The sequence below is a fragment of the Chelmon rostratus genome, chromosome 10 (assembly GCF_017976325.1).
Source record: "Chelmon rostratus isolate fCheRos1 chromosome 10, fCheRos1.pri, whole genome shotgun sequence".
NCBI classification, from domain to species: domain Eukaryota; kingdom Metazoa; phylum Chordata; class Actinopteri; order Chaetodontiformes; family Chaetodontidae; genus Chelmon; species Chelmon rostratus.
The window spans coordinates 9,901,194-9,923,834 of record NC_055667.1 but is presented as its reverse complement, the minus strand read 5'-3'; the positions used below and the strand labels follow the sequence as shown (position 1 = coordinate 9,923,834).

General features: G+C 41.3%; 1 protein-coding gene across 2 annotated transcripts; it reads right to left on the bottom strand.

The window, feature by feature from the left end:
• Window positions 1–15,670: 15,670 nt before the first annotated feature.
• ampd2b (adenosine monophosphate deaminase 2b) lies at window positions 15,671–22,428 on the bottom strand. Of its 2 annotated transcripts, none has more exons than XM_041945511.1 (17): window positions 22,306–22,428; window positions 22,064–22,194; window positions 21,875–21,943; window positions 21,675–21,777; window positions 21,328–21,517; window positions 20,414–20,555; window positions 20,186–20,275; window positions 19,900–20,029; window positions 19,605–19,799; window positions 19,354–19,485; window positions 19,090–19,253; window positions 18,158–18,284; window positions 17,896–18,059; window positions 17,080–17,200; window positions 16,663–16,836; window positions 16,084–16,194; window positions 15,671–15,958 (listed from the first exon to the last, which is right to left on the bottom strand). In XM_041945511.1, the coding sequence occupies exons 1-17, from the start codon at window positions 22,333–22,335 to the stop codon at window positions 15,743–15,745; spliced, it is 2,289 nt and encodes a 762-aa protein (XP_041801445.1). In that variant the 5' UTR covers window positions 22,336–22,428; the 3' UTR covers window positions 15,671–15,742. The 2 variants fall into 2 exon arrangements, with proteins under 2 accessions (XP_041801445.1, XP_041801446.1); XM_041945512.1 differs by having other exon boundaries at window positions 22,064–22,191; window positions 22,306–22,350.
• Between the last annotated feature and the right edge of the window lie 213 nt (window positions 22,429–22,641).

The following is a 22,641-nucleotide window of genomic DNA, read 5'->3' as shown; positions in this document are numbered from 1 at the left end:
AGAGACAGAAGAGAGCTGCAGGAAGGAGATCTCAGACAGAGAGATCTTCAAGAAGTCATGTGGAGAGAAGCTCACCATCACCGAAGGAGAGAACAGGAAGTTGAAGGCCGACCTCCAGGAAGCCAACAAAGAGATCGACTCTCTACAAGACAGTCTGGCTGCTCTGCTGGACAGATTCGATGCGGCCATCAATTCCTGGACGCACGAGCGCAAAACAGCGGAGGAGGACTTGAAAAAGAGAGAGCTGCACATCGCCTCTCTGGAACAGAGCCTCCGCCTTCAGAGAGAGGAATCGGAGAGGCTGAAAGCCTCTTTGGATGAACTCAAAGCCTCCAGAGGAGGAGAGGAGTGGAGCCGGGTCAACACGGAGCATCCCCGACATGGCGGATTCTCCCAGCACACCGCCTATGATAAATACACTGGGAAGAAGACCCACTCGACTTCCCAAAAGAACAAAAAGTGGTCAAAAAACTTTCAGTGACCACTTTTTGAAATATAATAACTTTTGAAATATATAAATAAATAAATAAATTACAATTACAATTTCATGAATAGAGGAACTTTATTGATCCCATGCAGGGATCATGTCACAGCAGCAGAAGTACAAGATCAGACGCAGACAGAAGTCATTTCAAAAACCTTGTCTAAAAAACTAAGCTACTATATACTTTATAAACATCTATATGAAGCTGAAGGATGAAAAACAGTCCAATTACAATTGAAGAAGGTGGAATTACGAGAAATGAAACACCACATTATACCCAAAAAGTGTGCGTGAGGGAATGAAATCAGGTGGTGGTGAAAGCCTGACATACAGTTATTGCACTTGTAGCAGAAAAAACAAAATGTGATGTGATGATTTATTTTGAAAAACGATGATTTATTTTGAAAAACGATTCCCACACACCGAGCCCACTCTGCATCATATGCGGCGACCGGCTCTCTGATGAGGCGATGGAGCCTCAAAACTGCTTCACCACTGGCATTTATAATAAAAATAATAAAGTTGTGTAGGTATATTTAGATTATTATATTTACAATATAATAATTAGCTCCCGGTAAAGCTGTCAAGCGTTGACCGGTCCGCGGTGATGAAAGGGTGAGGGACCACTGCTCTACACTCGTGTCAGTGTTAGAAAGTCTACGCCTGACTCTTATATAGTACCACTAACGGGTGGAACACAGCGAACTCTGAGGGTGTAGAATGGCAACCAAAGCCCCCCTCCAACTTCCTGTATTCAAAAAATGAATTCATATGTTTTCTAATATCTTAGCGACTACAAATTAAATTGAGCCGAATTCAGGTGTTTTGACTTTGATTTACCTTCACAGATCAGGAAGGTTCATATTTATCAAGCAAAAATAAAGCAGTGTCTTGACATTGAGAGAACACCAGTGTGAACCCCTGAGCCACCATGCTGCCCTGAGAGTGAAGGTAAACCAACCTCCAAGTGATGTGCAGTACACCATGTTCTCTGTCTGGAGAGGTATGTCTCCACTGTTCACACACTCAAATGCAACACGAGAAAACATCAAGTCAAGTTCTTCGGGGACGCAGGAAGTCTTCTGCAAACGCACTCCCCGAACATTGCTCCAATCCTCCTGTGTTAACAAACAGCTCAGTACAAGCCAATGAATAAATATTTAACAGTGATTTTCAGAGCAGTTTGTGAAGTTAAGATTTGAAATGTTGAAACTGAGAAATTTTATTGAGTCTTTCTGAAGCAAAGACAACAGCGCTGACAAATAGTGCAACAATTTCAGAAACCAAACCTTTATGGCGAGTACAAGGTGCATGAGGCCCAATAATAAAATGTAGTTGACTCAAGCGCCACCTGCTGGTTGATTGCAGAAAAAATGGTCCCTGTCAGTGGTTTATCATGTTCCTGGAAGATTATTACTGGTTAAGTCGCATTTTGTGGCTGTAGATGTTTAAAGTTGTGCTAATTTCAACTCCTTTATACACTGTGTGGTAGTTGAATCTACAGCAATGCATCATATTCTATAAGATCAACATGAGTGTTGACTCTAAAAAGTCTTCTTTTCATGAGCTCTGAAAAACAGTCCTGTTTCCAGCTTTGTGACAATGTCGTTTCCAGCAAATCCAAGAAGGTTTTTGAACAGTTTATTTGGCTGGAGAAAAACAAGAAGTTTCTCAAGCCATAAAGGAACAATAGCTGGACAGGGAGGGTATGAAAAACTAGTCTGAAAAGTAACCAGTTACTAAAGCTGTCAGATGTAGTGGAGTAGAAGCAGGCAAACTGTATTTGCCTCTGAGATGCAGTAAAGGTAAAGGTACACATTTCCATTAGGAAATCCTTCGATTAAGTAGAACTAACTCAACTCTGGACTGTAGAAGTACCAGAGTAAGTGTCCTGTGTTACATTCCTCCACTGCTGTAGACACATGACTGACTAGCACCAATGATCATCACTTTTTTTTCTTTAAGTAAGAAATGATGGAAATCAACATATAAATACAGTGTTATGTACATCATGTACGTGGTATAATTTGAAAACCTTATTTAGATATGGTCATAAATACAAATAACACATTGGCATCATACTATTAATACAATGCTTCATAATAATAATCATTCAGTCTTTGGGGGTTAAACTCATTTCTTTGAGGGCAAAAATCTCCTTTGCACTGAAAAGTTTGAAGGAAAGAAAGTCTAGTGTGAAACTTTGTGAACATCTGATTCCATTTTTCATGTGTGTCACTCTGTGCAACATGGAATAAAATGCTGTTCAGCAGCAGGAACACCACAGATTGTGGAGGATGCATTTGTGACATTACTCTAAATGAACAGCAGCCCAACGGGGTCCCTCAGAGGCACATTAAAAGCATTTCCAAGTGCAATGACACTACCAAGAAACAGTATCATCGTGTCTGAAGCTGTGATGTTCCAGGAGAGTTCATCACTGTGCAAAGCAGCTGAGGGAAAAGTTAACATGGCTGATTAAGCCACAAAAGACATTATAAGACAAGAATGAGGCCTTCCTGTTGCCTTCTACTGACCCCTCTTTGCCCCGCTGTCTTGTGATGAAGACTACACAGACCCAGATTTGATGTGTATCAATTAGTTTGAGATCATTTTGAGAAAAGAAACATTTATTGGGTAAGCTCAACATCAAAAAGTGAAACTGAATCCTCCAGATACTACATGGTCTGCAAAGGCCTCATAATTTCATTCCTGTTTTCATTTAATATTTGTCTGTAATGTAATACTTTAATTTGATGCACCCCCTGGCATCTTCCAATCTCTTGTACCTGTCTTTGTTCTGTGTTTATGTTCACAATAAAGTTTAAAAAGTAAAAAAGGATTCATTCAAATACCCTCCTTTTCAGGTACAAGTCCTTAATAATTAGGGTCAAATGTTGACCTGCATGTTAGATGAATGTGTAATTTGGTTTATGAAAGTATTTGTAATCCAGTGTGTCCAGTATGTAGTACAGTGTCACTGCAGACCCTCACATCCTGGACACACCCTGCTCCAGCCTCTCCCCTGTGATTGGTGCTACAGATCACTGAACGCCAAAACAACCGCTTTCTCCCCACCAGCCGTCACCCTGATGAACAGTTAGCAGTCACACAGTGTCACTAACCCTCTGACAGCAAAACATCCAGTGACTGGCCATTTCCATTCATGAATGAGCAGCTGAACATGTACATGTATCACTCTCTGTCACTGCCAACAGTACATTTCATTGTGTATATTGTTTATTTCCTCACCATTCTTTGTATATATTGCTCATTTTTATGTTTTTGTACTATTAAACTTATAGTACAAAAACTTTGGATTCCTGGATTTCAGGAGGTCCAAGAAGACGGATCACGCCCCCCTCCTCATGGAAGGAGAAGTGGTGGAGCGTGTGGACAGCATCATGTTCCTGGGCCTCCACATCACATCTGATCTTTCTTGGTCCATGAACACCTCCTGCCTGGTGAAGAAGACACAACAAAGGCTCTTCTACCTCAGGAAACTGAAACGGGCTGGACTCTCCTCTTGGTTGCTCGTCAACTTTTACAGGGCCACAATTGAAAGCATCCTCTGCCTTAGTGTGACAGTGTGGTATGGCAGCTGTACGGCACAGGAGAGGAAACAACTGGCACGGGTGGTTAAAACTAGGGCTGCAACGATTAGTCGACGTAATCGATTACGTCGACAATAAAAATTTGTCGACGCGTCGACTAGTCATGTATGATTAAAACACAGTCCGCTTCGTGCTCATCTGTAACTGCAGTGCACTACAGGAAGTGCTGGGGGCAGTATCGCTAGCCGTTTACATCGCGCAGGAGAGGCTCGAAAACTCCGACCTAAACTTTCCAAAGTTTGAACATTTCACAGAAAATAATCCAGCGAAACACGTAAAATGTAAATTCTGTGAAGCTCAACTATCATTTCATGGCAGCACAACGGCGATGCACGAACGCCTTAAACACCGACACGTTGCCGAGTAGATGTTTTTTATTATTAAATTACTTTGTCACGACCTGGCTCGAAGGCCATGACAAAAAATGGTGAGACAGGTTTGTAGTAGAGGTTAGTAAATTTATTTAAATCATAAAGCAACTAGACAATACTAACTGGTTAATTAACCGTCCGCCTATGATGCACGTACATAATAGGTTTGTGTCGTACGTCTATCAGTCGGAAGCTTGCTGAGGGAATGCTAGGTCAATTACGTTAATGCGTATTTTACGGCAGAAATCAATGAATCACAGCCGAAGCTGCTTTGACATACTTAATTTCAGGCCCTGTCGATACTAGCGTTTATACTGAATTGTAAACATCTTTCACTTATCAACTGTGTGATTTGGAGCATATTAATTCCATATTTAAGCTGCAAAAAGCCAGTGATAATTTGTTTCAGGTATTTTAACTGCCAACTGTCAAAATGGATGCTTTGTTTTATTTTTTTTACTTTTATGGACTTAATTGCTTTAAGTAAAAGCAACTCCTTAGTTGGTTTAAACATTGTCTCTTCAACCTGCAAGGCTGGTTAAGTGCAGCTTTTTTGAGTTAGTTGTTTACAAAGATTTTTTATTTACTACCACTTGCACTTTAAGTTTGTATTATTTAATTAATTTATTTTTTGCTGTGGTCACAGTGATATTATATGTTCAAAAATATATCAACTGTTACAGATACATGTTTTATGTGTCATTATTTTAATATGTTTGTTTAAAAACGTATGTACAACAGGGTAACTTTCACAGGTGTGAAGGTTTATTAAGCAAGTTAGGTTAAACAGAAGCCCAAAATAGGTGTTTGTAAACAAAGAAGATAATTGAGACTAATCGTGACTAATCGAAAAAATAATCAATAGATTAGTCGACAACAAAAATAATCATTAGTTGCAGCCCTAGTTAAAACTGCACAGGGCATTGTGGGCCGCCCCCTTCCTGACCTAGACTCTATATATGAAGGCCGGGTCAGGAAGAGGGCAAGATCCATCGCCACGGACCCCAGCCATCCGGGCCACAGACTGTTGGTACCGCTTCCGTCAGGAAAGCGGTACAGGAACATCCGCACCACCACTAACAGACTGAGGGACAGCTTCTTCCCCAGAGCTGTCAGAGCTATCACCCCCCGCAGCCCCTCACTGGAGTGAGAGACTGTGAGAACTGTGAACCACTGCACACCGCACTTTACACCTACACCTGCACCTGCACCTTCTGTGTACTTAACATTTAAGTACACACACAAAATTAACTAAATTATAAACATTTTAGTATATTTTATTGTTTACTGTTTATATACATTTTAGTATATTTCAGCTGCTGTTGGTACATTTCACTGGTATATTTTATTCTGTTGGTACATTTCACTGTGTATATTTTATTCTGTTTGTATATTTTATTCTGTTGGTACATTTCACTGGTATATTTTATTGTTTATTGTTTAGTATATTTTATTGCCTTAGTATATTTTCATTCTGGTATATTTTTAATTGCATTTACGAATATTTTTATTGCATGTTTGTTTATTTTATTGTAGTTATCTTAATTTTATTCTTTCTAATCTTAGTAAATTTGCAATGCAAATTTCATTGACATGCCATGCTCAATGACAATAAAGAATCTTGAATCTTGAATTGTTCAGTCTTTTGTTTGTTTTTCAAAAGTGCATTTTTTAAAAAGCAGAGTCCAATTCCATATATGGGCACACACCATATATGGACACACATCGATGATGTCTGTGCTTTGATCTTCTACGTCATAGAAGCCTGCATGAATACACTGGTGCGGATTCACCAGTTGGAGTGAGAGATAGTTGAGTTGCGTTTTGTTTTGAGAATATCAGTTTGCAGATTTGTTTCAGCACTTGTGTTTAGTGATTTTACCGTTGATCCAGTTATACAACATCGACCACGATGGCAAGAAGAGCGATCAGAGGAAGGAAGGTACGTACTTCAAACCAGAGACACCTGACACATTTTATTCACTGCTGCACTCACACACAAGATTACTGTTGTTTCCAGCAAACAACTCATGTATTAGATAAACAGTATTTGAAGTCATGCACAATCCAGAAATGACCTGTTTCATGGTTCAAGTAGCTTTCTGTTCACACCTGTACGCAGGTGTACAGCTGTTCCATCAGCACTGCGGCACCTACGACGCGTTACGTTGTGGCTCATTTTCAAGGTGATGAAACCGCTGATTTCTGTGGTGGCAGATTTACAGATAATAGACAAGTAGAACTGAGCTCACGATCAGATGTTAGACTGACTTCATGAATAGTTTGATCGTGTTGAGGATATTACGGCGCAGCCAGCCAAACATGCTGTTACGGCAGCCGATCAATATCGGTGTCGTTCAGTCCAGCACTATTGAAAGAATGGACGCGAGCAAGCTGGGTTCTTAATTAAAAAAACAAACAAACAAACTTTATCTAATGAAAAAGGTTAACAAAACAAGTCTTCAAAAACAATTTCCAGGTGTTACACAGCAAGCACGGTCAAAAAACTATATATCTCCGTGCTGGTCCAAATCCCTCTAGCTGTTTCCACCGTCTCTTTCAGATCTAAAGTGCGTCAGCCTTTACGCACGCAATAAAATTGAAGTCCCTTACTTACAGTAAACATTCTTCCATGAAATAAACAAACTAAAAATTACAAAATGCTAAATATATGAATTCTTATATTGCTTTCAAATTAAATTATTAATGGCTCTAACACATGCGGCTCACTAACGTTATTATTAGGTGATCGCCTGGATGTAGCAGCTTGTAATTCGCTCGGTATTAAACAACACAGACTAATGAGCACGAGCACTTTGTGTCGTGAATGATTTCATCGAGTTCCTCGTGCTCAGCAAATGACACCACAAAGGATGTTTTCTTCCATGTGACTCAATGCGTGAGCTGACGTCGTGAATCAATCAGCACACATTAAATGTCAATATGACGACTCTGACTATTCCATTAGTTTGAACTGGCTCTCTTGCATGAGATGCGCTTTAGTGATGATTAGATCTTCAAACGTTAAAGAAAATGTTTATGAATTTCAACCAGATTGTACAAAATATTCTTTTTCCTTGTATGTAAATGTGACCTGCTGTATTTCCACTCAGTGTCCTGAACGCACGACTAATGCATTTCTTTGCTCATTCTGCACAGGGCTTCAACAGAGCCATGGAGGACTCAAGGAGACAGGTGGAGGAGGAACCCCGAGTAATGGAGGAGAGCATGAGGACCCCATCAAAGGCGAAGGTCCCGCAGCAGTGGGCGCCTCATAAAGAGAGACAGACCTTGGTGGAGAAGCTCTCCATCACCGAAGGAGAGAACAGGAAGTTGAAGGCCGACCTCCAGGAAGCCAACAAAGAGATCGACTCTCTACAAGACAGTCTGGTTGCTCTGCTGGACAGATTCGATGCGTCCATCAATTCCTGGACGCACGAGCGCAAAACAGCAGAGGAGGACTTGAAAAAGAGAGAGCTGCACATCGCCTCTCTGGAACAGAGCCTCCGCCTTCAGAGAGAGGAATCGGAGAGGCTGAAAGCCTCTTTGGATGAACTCAAAGCCTCCAGAGCATTGAGCGGCGTGGAAGAGAGGTGGCAGGCAGAGGTCAGCCAGCTGAAAAAGCTCCTGGAGGAGAAAGACAAGCAGGTCAGCAGGGAAATTAAAAAAAGACGAGCTCGTACAAACGCTCACATCGACACCTTGGCCCTGCTGAACGAAACAGTGTCAGCTCTAAAACAGAGCCAAGCGACCTGTTTGGCTGTCGAGGGAAAGCTGCAAGAGCAGCTGGAAAAGAGAGAACAAAGCCACCAGAGAGAGCTCTCAGAGAGGGAGGAGAGCTTCAGGAAGAAGCTCTCAGAGACAGAAGAGAGCTGCAGGAAGGAGATCTCAGAGAGGGAGGAGAGCTTCAGGAAGAAGCTCTCAGAGAGGGAGGAGAGCTTCAGGAAGGAGCTCTCAGAGAGGGAGGAGATCTTCAAGAAGGAGATCTCAGAGAGGGAGGAGAGCTTCAGGAAGAAGCTCTCAGAGACAGAAGAGAGCTGCAGGAAGGAGATCTCAGAGACAGAAGAGAGCTGCAGGAAGGAGATCTCAGACAGAGAGATCTTCAAGAAGTCATGTGGAGAGAAGCTCACCATCACCGAAGGAGAGAACAGGAAGTTGAAGGCCGACCTCCAGGAAGCCAACAAAGAGATCGACTCTCTACAAGACAGTCTGGCTGCTCTGCTGGACAGATTCGATGCGGCCATCAATTCCTGGACGCACGAGCGCAAAACAGCGGAGGAGGACTTGAAAAAGAGAGAGCTGCACATCGCCTCTCTGGAACAGAGCCTCCACCTTCAGAGAGAGGAATCGGAGAGGCTGAAAGCCTCTTTGGATGAACTCAAAGCCTCCAGAGGAGGAGAGGAGTGGAGCCGGGTCAACACGGAGCATCCCCGACATGGCGGATTCTCCCAGCACACCGCCTATGATAAATACACTGGGAAGAAGACCCACTCGACTTCCCAAAAGAACAAAAAGTGGTCAAAAAACTTTCAGTGACCACTTTTTGAAATATAATAACTTTTGAAATATATAAATAAATAAATAAATTACAATTACAATTTCATGAATAGAGGAACTTTATTGATCCCATGCAGGGATCATGTCACAGCAGCAGAAGTACAAGATCAGACGCAGACAGAAGTCATTTCAAAGACCTTGTCTAAAAAACTAAGCTACTATATACTTTATAAACATCTATATGAAGCTGAAGGATGAAAAACAGTCCAATTACAATTGAAGAAGGTGGAATTACGAGAAATGAAACACCACATTATACCCAAAAAGTGTGCGTGAGGGAATGAAATCAGGTGGTGGTGAAAGCCTGACATACAGTTATTGCACTTGTAGCAGAAAAACCAAAATGTGATGTGATGATTTATTTCGAAAAACGATGATTTATTTTGAAAAACGATTCCCACACACCGAGCCCACTCTGCATCATATGCAGCGACCGGCTCTCTGATGAGGCGATGGAGCCTCAAAACTGCTTCACCACTGGCATTTATAATAAAAATAATAAAGTTGTGTAGGTATATTTAGATTATTATATTTACAATATAATAATTAGCTCCCGGTAAAGCTGTCAAGCGTTGACCGGTCCGCGGTGATGAAAGGGTGAGGGACCACTGCTCTACACTCGTGTCAGTGTTAGAAAGTCTACGCCTGACTCTTATATAGTACCACTAACGGGTGGAACACAGCGAACTCTGAGGGTGTAGAATGGCAACCAAAGCCCCCCTCCAACTTCCTGTATTCAAAAAATGAATTCATATGTTTTCTAATATCTTAGCGACTACAAATTAAATTGAGCCGAATTCAGGTGTTTTGACTTTGATTTACCTTCACAGATCAGGAACCATATTTATCAAGCAAAAATAAAGCAGTGTCTTGACATTGAGAGAACACCAGTGTGAACCCCTGAGCCACCATGCTGCCCTGAGAGTGAAGGTAAACCAACCTCCAAGTGATGTGCAGTACACCATGTTCTCTGTCTGGAGAGGTATGTCTCCACTGTTCACACACTCAAATGCAACACGAGAAAACATCAAGTCAAGTTCTTCGGGGACGCAGGAAGTCTTCTGCAAACGCACTCCCCGAACATTGCTCCAATCCTCCTGTGTTAACAAACAGCTCAGTACAAGCCAATGAATAAATATTTAACAGTGATTTTCAGAGCAGTTTGTGAAGTTAAGATTTGAAATGTTGAAACTGAGAAATTTTATTGAGTCTTTCTGAAGCAAAGATGGGGAGGGGTTCACCACTCTGTGACAGACTGCGCTGACAAATAGTGCAACAATTTCAGAAACCAAACCTTTATGGCGAGTACAAGGTGCATGAGGCCCAATAATAAAATGTAGTTGACTCAAGCGCCACCTGCTGGTTGATTGCAGAAAACATGGTCCCTGTCAGTGGTTTATCATGTTCCTGGAAGATTATTACATTTTGTGGCTGTAGATGTTTAAAGTTGTGCTAATTTCAACTCCTTTATACACTGTGTGGTAGTTGAATCTACAGCAATGCATCATATTCTATAAGATCAACATGAGTGTTGACTCTAAAAAGTCTTCTTTTCATGAACTCTGAAAAACAGTCCTGTTTCCAGCTTTGTGACAATGTCGTTTCCAGCAAATCCAAGAAGGTTTTTGAACAGTTTATTTGGCTGGAGAAAAACAAGAAGTTTCTCAAGCCATAAAGGAACAATAGCTGGACAGGGAGGGTATGAAAAACTAGTCTGAAAAGTAACCAGTTACTAAAGCTGTCAGATGTAGTGGAGTAGAAGCAGGCAAACTGTATTTGCCTCTGAGATGCAGTAAAGGTAAAGGTACACATTTCCATTAGGAAATCCTTCGATTAAGTAGAACTAACTCAACTCTGGACTGTAGAAGTACCAGAGTAAGTGTCCTGTGTTACATTCCTCCACTGATGTAGACACATGACTGACTAGCACCAATGATCATCACTTTTTTTTCTTTAAGTAAGAAATGATGGAAATCAACATATAAATACAGTGTTATGTACATCATGTACGTGGTATAATTTGAAAACCTTATTTAGATATGGTCATAAATACAAATAACACATTGGCATCATACTATTAATACAATGCTTCATAATAATAATCATTCAGTCTTTGGGGGTTAAACTCATTTCTTTGAGGGCAAAAATCTCCTTTGCACTGAAAAGTTTGAAGGAAAGAAAGTCTAGTGTGAAACTTTGTGAACATCTGATTCCATTTTTCATGTGTGTCACTCTGTGCAACATGGAATAAAATGCTGTTCAGCAGCAGGAACACCACAGATTGTGGAGGATGCATTTGTGACATTACTCTAAATGAACAGCAGCCCAAAGGGGTCCCTCAGAGGCACATTAAAAGCATTTCCAAGTGCAATGACACTACCAAGAAACAGTATCATCGTGTCTGAAGCTGTGATGTTCCAGGAGAGTTCATCACTGTGCAAAGCAGCTGAGGGAATAGTTAACATGGCTGATTAAGCCACAAAAGACATTATAAGACAAGAATGAGGCCTTCCTGTTGCCTTCTACTGACCCCTCTTTGCCCCGCTGTCTTGTGATGAAGACTACACAGACCCAGATTTGATGTGTATCAATTAGTTTGAGATCATTTTGAGAAAAGAAACATTTATTGGGTAAGCTCAACATCAAAAAGTGAAACTGAATCCTCCAGATACTACATGGTCTGCAAAGGCCTCATAATTTCACTCCTGTTTTCATTTAATATTTGTCTGTAATGTAATACTTTAATTTGATGCACCCCCTGGCATCTTCCAATCTCTTGTACCTGTCTTTGTTCTGTGTTTATGTTCACAATAAAGTTTAAAAAGTAAAAAAGGATTCATTCAAATACCCTCCTTTTCAGGTACAAGTCCTTAATAATTAGGGTCAAATGTTGACCTGCATGTTAGATGAATGTGTAATTTGGTTTATGAAAGTATTTGTAATCCAGTGTGTCCAGTATGTAGTACAGTGTCACTGCAGACCCTCACATCCTGGACACACCCTGCTCCAGCCTCTCCCCTGTGATTGGTGCTACAGATCACTGAACGCTAAAACAACCGCTTTCTCCCCACCAGCCGTCACCCTGATGAACAGTTAGCAGTCACACAGTGTCACTAACCCTCTGACAGCAAAACATCCAGTGACTGGCCATTTCCATTCATGAATGAGCAGCTGAACATGTACATGTATCACTCGCTGTCACTGCCAACAGTACATTTCATTGTGTATATTGTTTATTTCCTCACCATTCTTTGTATATATTGCTCATTTTTATGTTTTTGTACTATTAAACTTATAGTACAAAAACTTTGGATTCCTGGATTTCAGGAGGTCCAAGAAGACCCATCACGCCCCCCTCTTCATGGAAGGAGAAGTGGTGGAGTGTGTGGACAGCATCATGTTCCTGGGCCTCCACATCACATCTGATCTTTCCTGGTCCATGAACACCTCCTGCCTGGTGAAGAAGGCACAACAAAGGCTCTTCTACCTCAGGAAACTGAAACGGGCTGGACTCTCCTCTTGGTTGCTCGTCAACTTTTACAGGGCCACAATTGAAAGCATCCTCTGCCTTAGTGTGACAGTGTGGTATGGCAGCTGTACGGCACAGGAGAGGAAACAACTGGCACGGGTGGTTAAAACTAGGGCTGCAACGATTAGTCGACGTAATCGATTACGTCGACAATAAAAATTTGTCGACGCGTCGACTAGTCATGTATGATTAAAACACAGTCCGATTGTGCTCATCTGTAACTGCAGTGCACTACAGGAACTGCTGGGGGCAGTATCGCTAGCCGTTTACATCGCGCAGGAGAGGCTCGAAAACTCCGACCTAAACTTTCCAAAGTTTGAACATTTCACAGAAAATAATCCAGCGAAACACGTAAAATGTAAATTCTGTGAAGCTCAACTATCATTTCATGGCAGCACAACGGCGATGCACGAACGCCTTAAACACCGACACGTTGCCGAGTAGATGTTTTTTATTATTAAATTACTTTATCACGACCTGGCTCGAAGGCCATGACAAAAAATGGTGAGACAGGTTTGTAGTAGAGGTTAGCAAATTTATTTAAATCATAAAGCAACTAGACAATACTAACTGGTTAATTAACCGTCCGCCTATGATGCACGTACATAATAGGTTTGTGTCGTACGTCTATCAGTCGGAAGCTTGCTGAGGGAATGCTAGGTCAATTACGTTAATGCGTATTTTACGGCAGAAATCAATGAATCACAGGCGAAGCTGCTTTGACATACTTAATTTCAGGCCCTGTCGATACTAGCGTTTATACTGAATTGTAAACATCTTTCACTTATCAACTGTGTGATTTGGAGCATATTAATTCCATATTTAAGCTGCAAAAAGCCAGTGATAATTTGTTTCAGGTATTTTAACTGCCAACTGTCAAAATGGATGTTTTGTTTTATTTTTTTTACTTTTATGGACTTAATTGCTTTAAGTAAAAGCAACTCCTTAGTTGGTTTAAACATTGTCTCTTCAACCTGCAAGGCTGGTTAAGTGCAGCTTTTTGGAGTTAGTTGTTTACAAAGATTTTTTATTTACTACCACTTGCACTTTAAGTTTGTATTATTTAATTAATTTATTTTTTGCTGTGGTCACAGTGATATTATATGTTCAAAAATATATCAGCTGTTACAGATACATGTTTTATGTGTCATTATTTTAATATGTTTGTTTAAAAACGTATGTACAACAGGGTAACTTTCACAGGTGTGAAGGTTTATTAAGCAAGTTAGGTTAAACAGAAGCCCAAAATAGGTGTTTGTAAACAAAGAAGATAATTGAGACTAATCGTGACTAATGGAAAAAATAATCAATAGATTAGTCGACAACAAAAATAATCATTAGTTGCAGCCCTACTTTTGATTAACAACAAGTAACCACACAGATAACATCAGGACCCAAACCGAAGGCGGAGGTTTGAAACAGGTTTGTCATGTTTGTTTATTTCATGAATTTGGCACCGGTTGAACTTGTGCAAGGAGTGAAAAACTGAGGGAACAGATCATGCATCATTCACTGTACTATGACTCAGAAATGTGTGTGTTTGAAATATCTGTGTGTAAATGACAAATGGTAATGGATCAGGGTTACAGTTCATACTGTCAGAAACGGTGTCACAAAATAAGAATTGGCATCATAAAACATCTACAACTGAGCAGCATTACTGCACACCAGAAACAGATATTGACGTGTCTCCATGCAAACCTACTGAATCACTGTTACAACTGCAAAAAAAAATCCCAGCAAGAATATGACACGGAACAGCTGTGAGAAATATGTTGTTGAGATCATTACCAGCAGCAGGAATATTGACGATGGAGATTTTTCTGCCAGTTATACAGCATGAGGTATTGTTCTGTGGGTAATTACAGTAGAAAAGGCAAAAATCCATGCAGTGTTTCTAATTTGACGATGAATATTCTTTAAAGGTTTTTGCGTCATGTGTTAAACAAACGATTGATTAGATAAGTAGTCAGGGCTGTAGCCAGGATTTTAGAGATACTGAGGTCATCAGTGGTAGCGTGCCTCACCCACCAGTCACCTCAACACCAAAGTTTAAGGAGGCCCAATAATATCTGACACTTTACTGCCAATCCATTGTAGATGTAGGTATGACTTGGTTTCATTTCTACATATGGAGAAATATGCATCTCAGAGTTGGTAATGTTAGTATTCATGCAGTTTTTCGGCAGGTTACACTGACCTAACCAACGTTATTAGCAAGCTAATGTTAGCTTTGATCAATTGATTTGTTCAATTATCTATATAGCAGTTACAGCTGATCTGATCTCAGTGTAAGAAGTAGTTTCTGTGGTGTTTTAATTTAGTGGTATGTAAATGTCCACTTAGTAAACACTTAAGTTATAGCTCAAAGTTAGAACTTTAGAATAACTGTCACCACTTTGTCTCTACTTTCCCTATAATTAATAGCAGGTAATTCTTTGCAGGACCTGCAGACCTCTTAAATACTGTTACTGTTTAATCTCATAAAATGAAGCTCAATGGCTCCTTTTGATGCATGCTTATGATCTGGCACCTGGTCGTTTTTATATTTTTTAGTCACGCCCTCACACCCTGCACGCTGTTATTGGCAGGGGCCTACACACCCACTGTCCAAAGGTTGACGCCCAGAAACTTTCTGAACACATACAAATAAGACTGTAAACTCCACATGGTCACTAAAACCCCCAACAACACGACCTGAGTGTTCTCAATGGTAGCTACAGCCCTAAACGTAGGTGCTTCACCCAATTGTCCAGATTGTCTTCTTACTTTAATTGGTCACTGTTGAACCGATTTTCTAAGTTTTATTAATGGGTTGAATCTTGAATGCAATATCATTCAATGCTTGGTACAGGAAATACAGACTTTACATAGAAACTGTGACAAATTGTCATCACAAACCATGAAAATATAATCACTTTGAAATAAATAAATCAAGAAACATTGTGAAATCAACATAACAAATCAAACAAAAAATCACAGACAGAAACATAAGGAAGGAAACATGGTGGGTACACAGATAGTAGGTCCTCTTTCATACTGCCACAGTAGCAACACTCACAATCATCTTGTAACAAAGCTTTTCTGTTTTCACAGGTGTGATATGTTGATATGCAAAGTCTGTACAAAGTCCTGATGTGAAGACAGGGAATGTTGTGAGAATCGTGTTTGTGTTGTGCCTCATGTTTCACTTCTCTCCCTGCACAGCTCCCATACACAGACTCCCCTCCTCCTCGATGGTCTCCAGCTCATCTGTGCGGATGGCCTGTGTGATTAAATTCAGCTCCTCACACATGGTCTCATACCGGTACGCCACACGGATGTCAGGAACGTTGGTGCGCCTGATGTCATTGCTCTCCTGCCCCTCCTTGATGTAGTTGGGGCCGAGCCAGGAGCTCTTCACCTGAGCCAGAAGAGGAGGTAGAGAAAAATTAAGCCATCTGGAGAACAACAGACTGAGGAGGGAGTGGTATAGTCGTAGACAGTAAAATTGGATAATGTGTAACGTGCTGTGAAGATAATTGATACCCTATGACAGAATCCACTCATCAGCACACTGTTTCTGGCCAGCTCACACATGTCACAGGAGCTCAGCTTCCACACCTGAGCAGCAATGCTGTACTCTTCCATCAAGGGCTCCTGCACAGAGCAGAAAAACATGTGTCACAATCAAGCCTTCTGCTTGGTGAAGGTTTTTAATACAGTATAATAAATTGTGTTAAATCCCAAGCAACTAGGTTGTAATTTCACAGACATTTACATTTAGCACTATCGGTCTACCAGACCCTTCAATGATAAACTTTTTATGCAACCCTGATTCCAAAAAAGTTGGAATGCTGTGCAAAATGTAAATAAAAACAGAATGCAATCATTTGCAAACAAACTGTGTTTACCAACAGTGGGTTTATGAAGTGTTCCTAAGCCCAAACAGGTGTTTTTGGAACATCCCACAACTTTCCTTTACAATAAATTGATGCAGCATGTGTGTCAGCGTCATGTGCCTGATTAGAGTTATCAAGATGTCGAGCATTATAAATAGCATAATACATTTTACAGGAAGTCTAATGTAGGATGCTACAAGTGTTGTGACTAGCTGTGTACACTGACCTTGGTGAAGTGAAACTGCAGCGGGTCATCTGTGGACAGAGAGACCATGAGGCCTCTGGACAGGTACTCTGGTAGAGGGTTACGATGGTAGCTGAGGAACAGGCTGTTGTTGCTGAGAGGGGACATAGCGATTCCTATCTGGGCCAAGTAGTACAGATACTGCAGCACAGGAGCCTGGAGGAACACAAGGCATAATGTTGTGTGTTGTATTAATGCACTAGGAGTGTTTATACTGCATCCCTGATTTTCCATTAGCATTTAAGGAAGTGACATTATTAACTCAAGTATGACTCAGAAGAACAAACACAAGTCAGATATTCTTGATGAGCTGAGCTTGAGCACAGTTTTTGAATCCAGTTCATCATGTGCCTGCTTCATTTTACACACAGGAGAGGTTTTGTGATATTGACGTCAGACCTTCCTGAGCAGCAGCCCGTGGGAGATGTTCTCTGACAGCATGAAACCAGACACCAGGTGATGGATTGGCCCAGCCTCCCCACAATGAGGACGTAGGACAAGTGTGTGAAACCCCTGCTGCCTGGAAAAAAGGAGCCACAGATATCAGGAAGGTCACGTCAACAGAATAAAGGGAGGTAACACTCAATTTCAGCTTTGTTTGGTGATTGCATTAAACAGCAGTTATTCAAACATAAAACAGATAAATGCCAAGGATGAATCCCCAAAGATAAGAGTGTATTTTGCAGTTTGTTACCCTTTATACTATAGTAATACAAAGTTAATTTTCAATGCAAGTTCAAAAGTGCATGCACACACAGACTCAAATTGTACTAAATATGAAATTTTATGTATTTTTATTGCAATGAGGTGGAGTTGGAAATTTAAACCTTGTATAAAAAGGTTGAGAAGAACTTCAAAGCCGGATAAATAGTGTTTGCCGCTACTTTAAGATGAGTGGAGTAGCAAAATAGGGCCAACAAGCATTGTCTTCTGTGACCATGAAACCCCTCGTTGTGGCCAAAAATAAATTTTCTATGCATTCTTTCTTTTCCCATAATGGTGAAAACGTAATAAGTAAATATTTATATTGATATTAAGATATACATTAAATCTGGGGAGGCTACAAGAGAAGAAGAAAAAACAACAAAAAAACACCTCAACTGCCTACATTTAGGCATGACTTAACATGACTGTTAACTACTAGCTAAAGCATATAATCAGGGACTGTTGGTGTTAACAAAAAGCAGATAATCGCAGCCACTTAGAGTCACGCACCTGCGCAGGTGATTCAGCACAGTCATGTTTGCATACATATAGTAGAGGTAGTAGGAATAGGGCGGGTTGTCCTCCTCTGTCCAATTGACAGGCAGCGGACTGTCCAGGTTGAAGATATGTTGCTCTGGTTTTGACTCATCATCCACACTGTCAAAACCCACCACCTGTGTGAGGGACCAACAAGAGACACATGAAACCCTCTGAGGTTTGGCTACATGTGATGATAATATAAATTCACGGTTCCACAGCAAGGACTTCGTACGTGCTGAAGGAAGAGGTGCAGCTCTGGATGGCTGCTGGGGTTGACTGTAACCTCGAACAGAGGCATGAAGATATTCTCCAGCATCTCTTGAAAGTTACACAGCTGTTTCTTTGTGTGGTAGACGTCACTTTGAGAGAAAGAAATACAACAAGTGAGTGATGTTGTGGCAATGTTGCCTTTCTAGTGCTCATTGTATCCATACAGGCTGCAGACTCTTAGCAATTGATGTGTGTTTGTGAACGTCAGTAAGGGGTAGTCAGAGCTTTTACAAAGGAAAAGCAGAAACTTCATTGTAAAAATAGTTTAGTTTTTACAATAAAAGCCATATATTGAAATTTTTACTCAGAAGGACATTGCAAGTAACTGAACACTCCTCGCCTCACCCTCACCTACAGTGGCTGCTAAAGATATGAAAACACAACATGAAAGAAAACCCAGGTTTTGGTTCGTCCATTCTGGGCTAATATGAAACCATGGTGTCATGGCGGACTCCATCTAAGGTAACCTATTTTCAGTTGTATTCTACACCAATGAAAACATAACTATGAATATTATATTCCAGCACTGCCAATAGATCCCCATAGATCCTACACAATGGACCCTTAATTATGACCCACAAAAGCGTTATCTATAAAAAGTATTAAAGGCCTCATTATGAAGAATGGCCCCTATCAGACTCAGATATATCTTTTAACTTATCCAACAGTAATAACAAAATGAACTTAAACATAGATGGACAGTTTAAATAGTGCTTTGGCAAATATCTTTTCCTTTTATAATATTATACATCTTGTGATGAGAGACGGAGGAGTACAAGAATAAAAGTGGCATAAAGTGGCATATGTTGAAATACCGAAGAGCCTCAATCGTGCTTTCAAGTACAGTACTTGAGTAAATGTAGCATCATACTTCCCACCAGCAGAGCTACTCACAAGAGTCGAGGCACTTGCACAAGCCAGCGCACATTATTGGAGTAGACCCGATGTTTGACGGCCCACTTGGCCAGCTTGTCCCACTCATCTCTGGAGCGCCCGTAGATGGACAGCCTGAGCTCCACGTTCTGGTACTTGCTCTCCTCCAGGTCAGCCATCACCTCCTGAGAAGCAGTGACACAAAGAGTCAGCAGAGAGCGCCAGTGCCTCATACAGTCATTCTGCATTAGGTGGAGTGGCTGTGTTCAAGGTACAAGAGAGCACCTTAATGATGTGCCCAAAGTATTTCCCCTCGATGTGGTTGTCTGTTTTGATGAAGATCTCTCTCAGGATGGACTCGCCAATGGGATTGTATTTGGCGTTGAACTTGTCGAAGCGGTGAAAAGTGTTGCGGTCCTGCAAAAAGTGTTGAAACACTCCGTCACTGTGGTTCAAACAATCTCTTATTAACTGATGCTCTTGTCTGGTTGAATCCCTATCCTAAACAACTGCCTGCTATCTGTCCTATTACTCACTGCGTGCATATCCAGGGTGTCCACACTCAGGTCAAAGGCTGTCAGGTTCATGCTCTCAAACACCTCCATGAGCGTCTGACCTTTGCCTCTTTCCACATGCACAATCTCTTTAGGATACTTCTTCATGGCCCTTTTGATAAAACGCAGAAGGTGCTTCTGGTTCATGCAAGACGAAGCGTGAATGTGTGTGTCGACCTACAAAATAATCCAGATGAAGAATCACATATTGGAGTCTGATTGTGGATTGCAACAAATAATTGTGATTAGGCTCAGTAGGAACATCTCTCAAGTTCACCTTACGGATATTGTAAAAGTCTCGATGTGGGACTTGCTTCTGTGCTGCCAGCTCTTTCATCTCATTCAGCAGGATGTGCATCTGGAACTTGGAGCTAAGATACTGCAGACGACGGTAGCAGAAGGACTTTCTGCAGCAAAGGGAAACAAAAACAAGTGATGGCTACTTTTTGAGCAAGTCTTTCTGGACTGTTCAAAAAGAAAAGAGACGAGAAAATCTGGTGGTATGCTATTTGAAACAACAGGTAAATCTAAAATGCGTGATATACACACTATTCAAAACTTACACTGGTCCATTGATAATGAGGGCCATCATGACGTTCATGTCAGCAATGTACTCCTGCAGGTCTGGATACGGCAGGTCCAGCTCTGTGCTCCTGTTAGCAACATCAAAAGTTAAGCAGGAAACCGGCAACAAAATGTGTGAACTGAGCCTGAAGACAGACAATCCTGCCACACTGAAGACTGCAAGAGAAAGCGGGCGTGCACCGAGTGATTCATCATACACATCTCACTTTTCCATGACGTTCCTCGTCGTGTACACATGCATGACACCATCCACCATCTTGCACCCGTAACCCGTGTCAGGGGGCATGCTGGCAGGGTCCTGGTTCTCGTAGGGGTGCGTTTCAGAAACAGGTGGGTGCACTGTGGCATCTGACAGGAGACAGAACGTGGGACCGTGTCACGGCTTTGAATGAGGTGGGAACATACATGCAGCTACCGTTGTGACAGCCGGTTCAGGGGTGTGTGGCAGATGGATCGTGAAATCTGTGGGTGTGCCTGTTTAAATCTTAATGTGACAGTAGCGCACATGACGCTCGACATTAACTTAAGATTACCAATTCTTTTTGAGTATGCTGAGGCAGAATAGAGTAATCAGGAATAGAGCTGCAAATTTTATTTGATTTATCAGTTAATATGTTGATTATCATTTTTGATTTATTGATTGTATTGCTGTCCTGGAGGACCGATCCCTCCTCTGTCGCACATCTAGAGGTTTCTTCCTTACTTCCCTACTGCTTCCTTTTTACGTAAAACTCTTTGATGCAAAATATTTTGAGCTACATTAAATAATCAGTTCTTTGGTGATAAATAGTAGAAAATAGTAAAAAAAAAAAAAAAAAAAAAAAAAAAAACCCAATCGCAAGGTTCCAGAGCTCAAGGTGACATCCTTGTTTGGTCCAACAAATACTCAGAAACCCAAAAATTCCGTTTACAATGATAGAAAACAAAGAAAAGCAGCAAATCCTCAAATTCTGTCAGCTGTGCTTTGCATTTTTTGCCAAATTACATACTCATCATTTATAGTAATTGTTGGTTAATTAATAATTTCAGCACAAATCAGGACCTCCTATTTGTTGGTCATGCGTGACTGTTTTATAGGCGTGCAATATACGAGGATATCCGCACGTTCATGTGTATGTACCTGCAGTGGCTGTGGTCTCTGGGATCTCCTCCTCATAGATATCTAAGTCCAGAGGTCTCTCACTCAGCTCCTGCAGGTAACGAGCGGTGGTCCTGCAGAAACTTTGCAGCGATAGGCCCATGTACTTCTGTCTGATGAACAGAGCCTTCACCACACATTTGGCAGCATCCAACAGATCTGTGAAGGGAACCTTGATGGAAGAACCATAGAATGCAAAAGAACAAAGATGGAAGCAAAGAAAAAAAAGGTGTTATTTCACTGTGATAAATGACATGAAAGAAAACAACAAGCTTCGACGCTGAAATACTTCTAATCCTCCCTCTATTGCTGCAGTGACTCTGACTCACCCCACATTTCTCCTCTCCAGAAATAGTGACTCTCTGGTACTCTCGCTCTGGAACCAGTTCTCTCTCCTGTAGGACGGGAGCTTGGCTCTGCTCCTTCATGTATCTAATCATAGATTGACAATTATTTTCCATTCTGGGAGATTAAGATACATGTGCACTCAATGGACAATGAGATGACTGTTGCCAGGAGAAACACTCACTCCAGATCTGTGGCACTGTCTGTCTTCATGAACTCCTGTTTGGCTCGCAGGAGGATGTCGGGTTCAAACCTGAGCACAGAGAGGCTGAGCTCACTTTGGGATCATCGCTGTGAGCTTTAAGATCATTGCAACAGAGTCTGACTGCGTTTGTACATTCACTATCAGCCTCCTTCCTTCCTCGTCACTTACTTGACATCCTGGCTGATCTGCCGCTCGAGGCGATGACGTCTCTCCTCCAGCTGTTCGATGGGGCTGTCCTCTGGAAATTCATAGGGAGCGCTGCGCATCTCACTCTCTGCCAGAGTGCGGGAGAACAGCTCCTTCACACAAACATACAAAGAACATTATGACCATCTGCACTTCCAGCCACCAGTTTAACATATGTCGTATTTTATGAAGTAAATGGCAGAGCACAGTCACTGAGTGCTAACCTCAGCAATCTCTTTGTACTTCCCGTCCATGGATGTGCGCAGGTCAATGGACTGTTTCAAGGCCACGGGGATGCCAGGCAAGGAATGCTGGGAAGTGAGGAGGTGGCGGGCACCACGAAGATCAACTAGAGATAAAGAGGGAGAGAGAGAGAGGAAAAGAAATCCTAAAATGAGTGAGAAAACTGTGCATCTTCGGAAAAACTAAGGAGAGACTTATTTTGAGGTTATTCTGGGCCTCCGTATCTTCTAATGATGGGAGTTAGACAAGTACCTCCTCATTTTAGTAAAGACACACAAAGCAACTAATTTCAGTTTGAAAAGATGATAAATGAATTT